This window comes from Apium graveolens, chromosome 11, assembly GCF_009905375.1.
Source record: "Apium graveolens cultivar Ventura chromosome 11, ASM990537v1, whole genome shotgun sequence".
In the NCBI taxonomy this organism is placed as follows: domain Eukaryota; kingdom Viridiplantae; phylum Streptophyta; class Magnoliopsida; order Apiales; family Apiaceae; genus Apium; species Apium graveolens.
The window spans coordinates 202900988-202913274 of record NC_133657.1 but is presented as its reverse complement, the minus strand read 5'-3'; the positions used below and the strand labels follow the sequence as shown (position 1 = coordinate 202913274).

At 32.3% G+C, this 12287-nt stretch overlaps 2 protein-coding genes across 2 annotated transcripts; both read right to left on the bottom strand.

Moving 5' to 3' along the window:
* Nucleotides 1–3077: 3077 nt before the first annotated feature.
* LOC141696538 (uncharacterized) lies at nt 3078–6382 on the bottom strand. Its single transcript, XM_074500666.1, has 10 exons — nt 6207–6382; nt 5835–5902; nt 5671–5736; nt 5367–5501; nt 5194–5274; nt 4098–5120; nt 3988–4051; nt 3566–3873; nt 3220–3472; nt 3078–3129 (listed from the first exon to the last, which is right to left on the bottom strand). The coding sequence occupies exons 1-10, from the start codon at nt 6380–6382 to the stop codon at nt 3078–3080; spliced, it is 2226 nt and encodes a 741-aa protein (XP_074356767.1).
* Nucleotides 6383–8271: 1889 nt separating this feature from the next.
* LOC141696923 (9-cis-epoxycarotenoid dioxygenase NCED2, chloroplastic-like) lies at nt 8272–10394 on the bottom strand. The gene has a single exon (XM_074501077.1). It carries the CDS (start codon nt 10249–10251, stop codon nt 8455–8457), a length of 1797 nt encoding a protein of 598 aa, XP_074357178.1. The 5' UTR covers nt 10252–10394; the 3' UTR covers nt 8272–8454.
* Between the last annotated feature and the right edge of the window lie 1893 nt (nt 10395–12287).

Sequence of the window (12287 nt, the reverse complement as noted above, 5' to 3'; positions counted from 1 at the left end):
TCCTTCATTTTCGTAATAGCCTTGTGTCCCCAACATAACCAAAATAATGTGCAACCCTTTCTCTTTTATTTTACCTTAATGTTATTTGTAATTACTTAGATATGTAATTACTTGAATATTTATGTTTTATATGACTAATTCACATAGCAAAACTGCACGATCTTACATTTTATAAGGTTGAGGATTACTTAAACTCAATGTTCTAAGGTTGAAGATTAGGTTATAAAGCCCCTAAACCAAAAAATTTGTGGCGGATGCCCAATTTTCAAGGTATCCATTCGAAAATTATGTGATTAATAATTTAGAACGGCGAGGATATAGGTATTGTTTATTATTGGTTTATTATTGTTGTTGCAGACACTACAACAATTTTTTGTTGAAAAGTTGTCAGCCATATATTTCCTAAATTCTAAAAGCTGTTGTCCGGAAAAATACTTTTGGTCTAAAAGCTGCTGTTAGCAAAAACATGTACCTCATGTTTTTGGAAAAAAAACTGTTTTCAGTTTTTGTAGATTGCAACTATTAGTTTTAGCATCAAACCTCCTAAAAAATATTATTTTTATATATAATATCTTAAAATATGTATAAAATAACAGCATTTTTTCTCACAGCACAGCAGTTTTCAACTGCACTTCCAAATGGAGCCATAAGCATTGTTCAGACCGCAATAAAGTCGTACATAAATTTATATCAAAACTCATAATTCTTGAAAGAAAATAAGATGACAACTCATCTCATGTATTTGGCACTTTTGTCTCGTTAATTTAATGTTATTATATAAAATGGGGTTAGGACCTATGTTACTGGGACTCGGTTAGAAGTGTACGATATGGATAGTATCGGACTCGCCAATATTTTGAAAAATATACATGTTTTTAACCTAAAATAAGTGTCCACGTTATAATAGGGTAAAATAAAAAGTTAGAACTACACATGTCAAGAACTAGGGGATAACAGAAACTGATATAGTTAACATAATGATTTCCATTATATTGACTAAAAACAAATCACGTTAAGCACATGGAAATGAGGTTTTAAACGAAAACCTAAACCAGATGCATTGAACGTTAGGTAATGTATAGCACGGTAAAATCTTTTGAAATTCTTAGAAATCTTGCTTTAAGTTGGGTGTAGATATGTAGTCAAAAAAAAGTAAAGAATAATTGATTTGCATGTCTTGGAATCTTATCTCGCAATAAGAATTAAGGAATTGACTGGCATGATCCATGGGGAAGACATAACGTGAACGAAATAATGAAATGAAAAGCTACACAATATTAAATATATAAATTAGGTCTGTGTCGATTTTAGGCCAAACCTTGAAAAACCTTTTTCAGGCCTTAAGATAATTTTTTTTTGACAATAGGCGTTAAGATTTTTAAATGATATTTTCTATATTGAATATATATAGCAAATACATACATTTTCGATAAATTTGTTGGTATTATTTTTACTGAATATATTAATTCTGTTCTCCCGACCTGGTTGTTCGTCAGAAAAATTGATAAATATTTTAAATATTTAAGAATTTTCAGTTACGGAAAAAAATTATGATTGATCACTACAACAAAACTGGCCATTTACGACGGTGAATTTACGACGGAAAAAAATGCGCGCCTTACTTACGACGGATTTTTATTTACGTCGTAAATATTTACGACGATAACTGTAATCCGTCGTAAGTTTATTATTTTATTATTAAACTTACAGTCACTTTACGACGCAATTTATATTTCGTCGTAAGTTCAAATATTTCATTATTATTCCATTATTAAATTTATTATTTAAAAATTAAATATATCAAAATTTATATATATATATTCAGGATGACTTGCCATCAAAACATATTTCAGCTTTTTTATAAAAAATATAAAATTAATTTGAGAAACCTTTCTATATTTTACGGATGTAGTTGAGATATATAATTAACAGTAAAAATATGAAAGCGAAATTTATAAACAACTTATTTATGGCGATGACTGATGCAAAGTGGGTCAACATTTATAAACATATTTACCCAATCTGTTAGGTGGTTACTTTTTACTATAAATATATAAAAACACCTTTTTTTCTTGCATGGTCATCAATAAGTACGTATGCACAAACGTAAGAAAATAGTTTAGTCAATCTTGTTTCTATTTCTTTACTTATCGTGATTAAACGAAGAATTCTCACTTTTTAACAATAATTAATTTGAAACTTATACTTATTCCAAATAACTGAAATAAGTATATATATTTTGATATTCTTATGTTATACTTATTCAACCTAATAAAAGAATGCTGGATCAACAACAATTTTTGCACTTCTTGCGTGTGAACGACTCTTTATATAGCTTCGTCAATTAATTAATTAAAAAAACAAAAGTTAATAGCTTGACTCAGCTAGCAAATCTAACACTTAAATAGTTTAAGTTTTTAATAATGTTAACAATAACTCCCTCCAAAACCAGATGTTCATTTTGAATTTTAACTACTCAAATTGATTTTAGTTTAGTTTGACTGAAATATATTCTTTTTTGTGAGGATGACTGAAATATTAACATATATATAACTTTTAGTTCTTTCAAATAATAAATAAATAAAATTTAATATGTAATCAAATAATAATCTCTTTGACTCCTAATAATAGGCTCTTCATGTCAACCTTTCTATCGAGACAAAATATGTACACGTGATCCATTTGAAATTGCGATTGTGGTTGCGGTCAAAAGAAATATTATATTATAAAATTAAATAATTATTTAGTAATATTTTTATTTACATATAATTTTGGTTAGAATATACTGGTTAGTGATTAGACTATTATTTAGTGAGTTTTGAAACTAAGTGCTTGTTTGGTTCCACGAGGGAACTAATTTACGTAGGAAGTCCTTTCTACTTGCATTTACTGGGAACGGTAGCACGATCATGGCCTTTCAAACAGTATTTAAATAAATACTTAAGACTGCGTGCATGACAACATATTTACACATTCATATGGCATTGATAGTTGACTAAAAGATCCCGGTTGTATGGTACTACCCACTGGTTGTCCAGCTCAGCCTTCCTTATTTCAACAGTAATGTTTGTCCTGCGTCACATATACATCAGGAAGCCACTATCATCAAAAGTAGTTCGGGCACAGTACCTGAAACCATTCAATTATTACAAAGTTTAGGTATTAGGGTAACTTACTGGATTCTGAAATGACATAAAAAAGGGTATGCCTATATCTTACTTTTTCGGAAAATGACGTATGCAACGTAAATCTTTCATGCATGGAGACTTTATATTTTGCAAACCACATGAACCGTGGATCATAAATTCCTTCACGGCTGCATAACCAACCGGATCTAATAAAGGATCTGGGAGTTCTGCGGATACAAAATTATCCACATTCTGCTTGAGGTTTTTTTTTGAATCAGCATCCAGCCATATTAACATATGTACATGTGGAAGGCCTCTTTTCTGAAACTCGACGACATACATAACTGCAAAATGGGAAAATTTAGATTATATTGGCAATATGCAAACAAAAATGTAATTAGAAACTAAACTAAGAAAGTCCTTGCAAACAATCTTACCTCCAATACAAACACCAAAGTGTTTTTTGTCCTTAATATCTACCATTAACTGATCAATTTTTAGCCTAAACAACCTTGATATGATGTTAGGACAGTTTGGAGCAATGCAACCAGGCACATACTCCATCATCTTCTGAATTTCATCCCAAAGAGAATTACAGGTCATAGTGAGGAATATGTCAGGATGTCCGATGTAACGGCATACAGCCAGCGCATCTTGAAAATTTTGTTGCATGTATCGCTTCGAACCAACGTAGCCAGTTGACAGAATTATACCTTTACCGGTATTTGAACTGTCCACATCACCTCTGCAAACAGATCTACAAATATTGCTGTATAATTAATTCCGTAAAGTAGTTTGGTGAGTACGGATCGACCATAGTCGTGTATGTTCAATGGTAGAAAAAACATCTACCATATACTGTTGAAATAGTCTTCCACCTAGCCGAGGAGTCAAACCTACAATACAACTTTCATTATTTATTTCTGGGGAACATAAAGAAACATATATTAATTTCTAAATATACCTTACCATCAGACTCTCTAATTTGGAAAGTATATGAGTAGTAATTCTTCAGAGACAAAAAGCCACGTAGTTTGCAAGAACTATCAGCAGCCTTTTGAAATTTAATCTTTGGGTGAAATCCATTTTCTCCACGTGGAAAGAGTAAAGGGTACTGTAAAGCCATCAACTTCGGATGAACATAAGAAACACGGACTAAACCTTTACCTTTTTCGTTAACAATTATATCACGGTCGCCACAGGTTTCTTCAGTGTCACCAACCATAATGCCAGCAACTTCATCAGTGCTAGAAATATGATATTCTCTTCCACTCTCAGATCTGATAACTTTGAGTGTAATCTGCAGCTCAACTATTTCATCGCTTTCATACAAATCACGTTGTTGCCTAAACTCACCAACCAATTGATTAGCTTCATCTAATATTGTTATAAGACCTCGTACAACCTCTTTATCAACACTTTCTCGGTCATGAACACTAATCCACCGAAGACGATTATCAACTTCGTTAATAGTGTCATAAATGTAAAGTTGACAAAATTTGGGGGTTTCATTGTCATTCGGTATTAAAGATCCAAAAACATGGTGGTTTTGACCATTTAATCTGTATACATAAGGCGCCCTTCCATTGTTAATTGAATGATCTATGTTACCACCAGTAGAAGAAAAGGCAAAAATTGCATTGTAGAGCCGTATCAATCTATGAAAAGTAGGACCTTTTTTCTTGTCGTTGTATAAATCCAGCAAATACTCAGGGGTGGGAGGGATTGGAGGCAATCTCACAGCACATTTCATGCAACAAAGAGAAAATATAGGACAGCCTTTAGTCCCATCTTTATTTACCCTTTCTTCCTTCCACATCCGAGCATGACATTTGGAACATATGGCAGTAGGACCACCCAAAGAAGCATACTCCCCAGGAACGACACGTCGCGGTGCACGTCTGCTCTGCATCAAATTACAATCCGAATTCATCCCATGAACAATGACTTCATCATCACCATCAAGCGACCAACTAAGACAATCTGCATCATCTGCATTTTTTTATTTTAGTTTGACAAAATAAATGTGGATACTTTTTTAGGAGTACATCTTTGTTTTTCTTACCACTTGATTCACAATCACTTGCTTCATAATCTGATCCTTCAGAATCATCAGACAAAAACGAAGGAGCAACTACATTCGGACCTGCAAGAAAATATTAAATGGTACATCATAATTACGTAAGACATAACAATGACGCAATATCACATTCATTTCACCTTCATTAAAATCATTACTTTCTTCCTTATCATCACTAACAATCTCATCTGCGAATAATTCTCTACCAAATCCAAGATAATTTTCCTTCCCTTTCCGGTTCAAAGGTTCACGTCCATTTAACGAAACATCATTAATGTTTGATCGAGTTTCCTCTGTTTCATAATTAAAACAACTATTAATTAGTTATTCCTGTTACCATAAGGATAGACAGACAAAAGCTTAACAATGCTAGAATCTAATATTTACCTCTCAACATATTTCTAGAAAATGAGGCGCTACCTGAATTTGTTACATATGATTAAGGAGTTCTGTCCTGACTACCTTCAAGAGGATTCATGTAATTTACTCTGCTATTTGATCGGGGAGTAACAATAAGACTACTACATTCTACCAACCAAATATTAAACGCATTATTGCTTCATAAACATAAAATAGCTGTTGTTTTGCAAGAAAAACACAGAGTAAATTAAGAAAACAAACAGTACTTGCAGCTGTTTCATTCAAGTGGCCTGACCTAGGCAAGTCACCAAGTTTCCTCCTCTTTCCCACCAACCTAACAATATTTGGCGTGGATTTCGTAAGAATTAGAGACAAAACAATGGGTAGTCAGAACATAAGCCCAAGTATGTTTGCGGTTTAAATTTTGTAAGAATTAGAATCGGTACTTGTAGGTGTTTTGTTTTGGCTCCCACTACTAACTATTGTTGGGGTAAACAGAGGCCATCGGTTCGTCTTGGTTGACGGAGTATGAACGTTGGCCATTGATCCTGTTAACACAGGTGCTGAACAAACACAAACAGAAGTCTTACTTATATTCACACATACGATGAGAAGGTATTCAATAACAACAAACTTACCTGTAGTAGTACTCCTTACATGTGGAAGAAGATAAAGCACAACGATCAGCAACAGCAAAGTCGACAACCACATTCTCTTTGTTACGATTCAATGGTTTCGTTCTTCTGTACTTCCGACCATAATCTGCATTCAAATCTTCCAGGTTGAAGAACTTGTCACCTTCTTCACCACCCATTCCTTGCACAATGAATCAACCCGTACTCAAATGGAAGACACAAGTAATAAGACACAGGTAGGAAGCTATTCAAGCTATTCAAGTGCACACATGTATACACAATATTCAAGTGGGTGAAGACACTATTCAAAAGAGAGGGAGAAGTCACTAATTAACCTAAAGAAACTAATTAGAATTTGAATTTCAAATTCAAAAGTGTATAAGACACATTCTTACCTTCCAAGAGAAGCTTAAAAAGCTTTCAACATAAGCTTTCTTCTCATCCAATATAATCATTATTCTCATCCAATATGTAATTTTAAAAAACTAATCAGTGGCAACTTTAGTAATTTTTTACAACTTGGTGGGTACAATGCTAAAAAGGGGTGGAAGTTACTATTCAAAAGGGCCAGTAGGAACTATTATATACATAGAGGTATATCTAATTCCTAGGTACTCTGTTATCATGTTTAATTTAATTTACTTATTTTATTTTTTCTTAATTATTATTATTATTATTACTATTATTATTTCATTATAATATCTATTTTATTGTTTATCTTAATTTTTCAATTATATACAATAAAAAATAATTATACAAAATTATATATCTTTTTAATATATTTTTGTATTAATGTATTTAAAAACATAATTACTAGTATTTTAACACATGACTTGAAATTATTTTTGTTATCATCAATAAATTATAAATGTACATTTTAAATTTTTAAATAAAATTTAGTTGAATAATAATAAAAATTGAATTGTAATAATTATATTTTTAATTACAAACTCGTATGCTAACTAAAATTTTAAATATCAAATTGTATTACATGATTTTAAAAATTAATATTATGAAATATTATTTGCACATATACTATAATTTATTAATATAGTGAGTTAGTTTTTCTTAATTTTTAAATAACTTTAATAACAAATATCTTTCATTTAGACATAAATTTTGGATCTTAATTATTTAATATATGGATTGATTTTATATCCAGACATAGGAAGTGTGACTAACCTAGGTAGGGGTGGGTGAACAACTTTCCAGATTGTGTAGGCATTTGGAGTTCTTAGGTAATTCTAATACCTATATTTTGTGTAACCAAACAACTATATCAATTATCACTTCTCAGATATTTGGAGTACCCATCTAAATTTCTGTCAACCAAACGACCTCTAAGTCGGTAGTTACTTTCCCTAACAAGTAAATTTATAAAATATGGGAATCAGTTTTCTCCTTAAGTAGTTTTTAGACAAAAATTACTTTTTGGAAAAATTACATTTCAATAAAAAATTATTGGTTAGAATATACTACATCTTACACTATAATTTATATATCATGTTTTAACTATTTATGATCAAATTGTTTAAATTTTGACGATAAATTATATTTAATATATAATTAAATAATTTTAAAATTTGTATCATTAAAAATTATGTATAATTTGCTTTAAAATATATTTTTTAATTTATAAAAATAAAACATACTCCCTCCGTCCCTTCCAAATGTTTATATTTGGGTTGGACACCGAGTTTAAGAAAAATGATAAAATAGTGGAGGAAAGTTAAAAAAGTGAGTAAAGTAGTGGGACGGATTAATATTATATGTATAAAGTGGGTATAGTCAAGAGAAGCAGTGGATATAGTTATTTTAAAAATTATAAAAACTTTACTATTTTTGCAAAGTTTTGAAATTGGAAGGGCAAAAAAGGAAAGGGTAAACAAATGGGAGGGAGAGAGGGAGTATTTTTTTATTAATTACCAATTAAATTTTTATTAATTTAATCACGTAATAGTAACAAATGAATCTTGAATAAAGTAGAGGATGAAGATTTAATGGCGCCGTTCAAATCAGTGATATGGCTCCTGAGTCATTAGCCATTGATTAACTTTGTCGTTGGACCTATAAAATCAAATTCAATTATAAACGTCCTTGTACACTGTAAAATTATACTAAGAATTGATATTTACAGAAACCAGCTGAGCTCTAACACACTAACACTATCTATACTATCAAGCTGAGGAGAGAGTCCGGGGAAACCTCTCGGCATCCCACTGAATCAGCCACCTCTGCTCAATTTAAATGTCTATAATTGTTGCGCTAACTCTTCGGAGCTTATGAATGTCCCATGAAAACCATAAGGTACCCGAGACGGAAGCTTAACAGTTGCTTCTAACTCCATGCTTACACCATTGATTATTTGAAGCTCCGATTTCCATGTCTTTTCGTCGTGAACGAATGCCATAAGGTATCCCTCGTCTTCCTTGTCCGAATCTGAAGGCAGAAAAAATGGTTCCCCACCGTACCTTTTGTCACCATAATAGACCTTTTGTGACTCTCCGGTAAATAAGTCGATTTTGGCAATACCTGATACTTTAGGCCACGGTTCAGCTATGGCAAAATAAGCAAACCTCGTTTTTCGGCCTAGTTTTTTCCGGTTCACCATTCCGACCTCGATGTTCACTTGCTCGGATGGTTTCATTATTGCGCGACGAGTGGATTTTCTGGTCTTTAGATTTAGCCGGATTTCGGATAAAACACTTTCTAAGGTTTCATCAGATTCATTGAAAATGGAATCAGGTGGTGTCATGCAAGAACCGATAATGACAATTTCGTCGGATTCGGGTTCTTCCCATGCATTCCATAAATGGAAACAAAAAGTTTCTGGTGAATCAACCCATATTATATCAGAAGAATCTTTGGCATATTTTGATAAAACTCCGAATCTGGACATCTTGTTTTTGTCGTAGATAACTGGTGAACCACCTTTGATCATTTCGTCGAGCTTAAACACTACTTGCTGATCCGGAATCACTACAAAATTTTCTGTTATCGCGAAATCATGAGTCATTGTAGGAACCTCAAGTGGGATTTCAACATCTTCAGATTTTTCTCCGTCTTTCGAGAATCGAAAATATTTCAAGTAAGGCTTTTTAATGACATCATAACTGAGAGCAAAAAGCTCACCCGATACTGGATCAAGTTTCGGGTGAGCTATCATTGTAGACTCTAGTTGCGATTCAAAATCAAATCGGCCAATGGTCTCTAAATCACCACCCGATTTAACCCGAACATGATACGGAAGATCATCTTCCGACATGGCTAAAAGCCGACCATTGAAATAAACAAGGCCTGCATTAGCTACACCGATTCCATTGCTTTGATCAACGAGTCCGAATAGCCCACGAACATAAAAGAGCGCTAATCGAGCTATACCCGAATGTCCATGAAGCTCACCAATTGCCTTAGGAAAAACCGGCCTTCCCAAATCTCGTTCTTGAACTAACCTTTCTGTTTCCGTAAACCTACATGCATAGCTAACAGAATTACCGTTGATCGTAACCGCATGAACCATTCCATCGCCATCAAACAAGTGATGTCCAGCAGTCGGTTCGAACAAAGGGTTGGCCCCGTTTCGAACGTAGACCCCCGAAATATGGTCCGGAATTGTTCCCGACACTGGCAGGTTGTGACGAACAGATTGTTCGGGCACGGGAGCGAAGTTCCCGGAAATTTGTACAGCAGGATCAGCGGTTTTCGCTAAGGGGTGTTTGGCTTCAAGTGATAGTACAGCATTTTCAACCATATCTAATGCAGTAGCTGCGGCTTTTTGTAAAATGTTCCATTTTTGTGGTAAAACTTTGTCTTGTTTCGTGATATCATGTGAATTGTAAGGTTGTTTTCGGAATGGTACAGAAGGAGAGTGCAGAGCAGATTGTACTGCACTAGCATTAGCTTTTCTAATACATGGCTTCATGGTTGTTGATAAGAACCTCTGAGCTGTTCGATCATTTTTCGACGAATGCGAAGACGAAGAAGAGCAAGAAGGGAAGACATGAGTTCTGTAGAAATTAGAAGATGTAGTTGATGAGCAAGAAGCCATGTTAAGTTATCTTGTGAGATTTTAAAGTTGTTTGTACATAAAAGCTGTGTTTGATATTTGTGGAAGAGAATTAAGGAAAGAAAAAAAATGATGAATATGGGAGAATAACAAAGGTAAATGAGATTATATAGAGAGTTGGAGAGGGGACATCAACCTAACAAAAACATATGTACAGAGAAGACCACATGGTCAATATTTTGAAATCCACATGGGATTGATAAATTGTTTTCGACAATAAATTCGGTTGATTAATTAGAGAAATTATCATAAATATTAATTTTTTTAAATTTTTTTGTGATTTTATTATTTTCTAATTTTTTTTATAAAAATATGGAATCAGTCAAAATCAACCAAAATTATGCAGATATTCAATTAGTTGAATGAAGTTTTTTTCGTTGCATCTAAGGTTACATATATTTGTAAAAACTCGTCAAATGTTGCACACAGTTTATTTCAGTTGTCAAAAATCATATTTTTGCAAAAAAAGATTGAAAATAGTATTTTTGCAAATTAAAAGATATTTTTTCAATTTTTTAAAAAATGACAGTATTTTGCAAAAATATTTTTAGATTTGAATATTTTTCAAAAAAAATAATTTAATTATTTATTAAAATACGGTTAATAATTCCCATAAAGTGATAATGTTGATACCGAAATAAAAATTACCATCATAAAAGCTATCACATTAAAATACTTGACATATTAATACTCGTTAATACGTGAGACTGGCCGAAACTCTCTAATTAAGAAGATTTTTCAATTTAAAGAATATTAATTAATTTAGGAGGGCGACAGGTAGTTTATTGGTCTATGAATGCCAATAAGGTATTGTAAGTAATCACATGCATGGATACCCTAAAAGGGATCCGCCGAATACACTAAACACATAAAAGATCATTTTTAGATCGCCGTATGTTTAATTATTAATATTCGGTTAATACTAAAGACCAATCATTTGAGATTCTATGTGCTAAGGCAGCAGAATATGTATTAGTCTTTTTATAATTAAAAAAAGCACACACGCACATCACACATACAGAGTTGTTTAATATTGTAAGTTTTCTTGCATGACCATGAACATTTATTTCGTCTTTCTGGTGACTGGCATAAATTGTTATTCGCCATAGTTTTTCTTTTGGTATATAGTAGATATATTTAGTTGGTAAGCCGTATCTAGTATTTTATTTTGTGGATACTTTTTATATATATGGTGACCAGAAATCTTGATCGACGTGTTATTAAATTTCTCTGATTCTACTTTCATGCATATACATGTAGGATTTTTAACAAATTGAACTGTTTGCGAACAAATTTGAACTCGACTCATTAAGAGCACATTCGGCTCGACTCGTTAATGAACTCGAACAGAAAAATGTATTTGTTAATCAAAACGAGCTCGAGCCGAACGAGCTCGAGCCGAGTTTTGGATTGTTCGGCTCGAGCTCGCTTGTTAAAACTCAAAAAAATCAAAATATATCCTGAATAATTTTAGTTATGTATTGGTGTTTCGAAAATATATAGTGCGAACGACCTAGACTAATCGAGATTAGGGACCCACAATTATATTTATACATATATATATATATATATCTAAGTATATATTCATATATATCGTATCAAATTATTCAATTTTGAGTATACAGAAGAATATGTTGAAAATTAGTGATATTGAGCATATTGATGATTACTTTACCTTTAAAAATGCAAAGAAATCATTTTAAATTAGGTTGTGGTTACAAGTACTCCTTCAGTTTTGATTTGATTTTCTAAAGTTAAGATCATTAAATTTTTCTTTTCATTTATATTTTAATTTGTGTGAAATGTTGACTTTCACTTTTTTTATTTTAATTTTTTTTAAAGGGCTGAAAATAAATTCCCACACTAGTTCTACAAAATTTTAGGAACCGCTCTGAGCATGCACAATATGTAAGAATTAGTTGCGATTTTGGGGAGGGGAATAACATCAATTGCCAGACAAAGTTGTCGATCAGCAAGTAACAACTGATGAACCAAATATTTGTTTGTGGTCATTATAT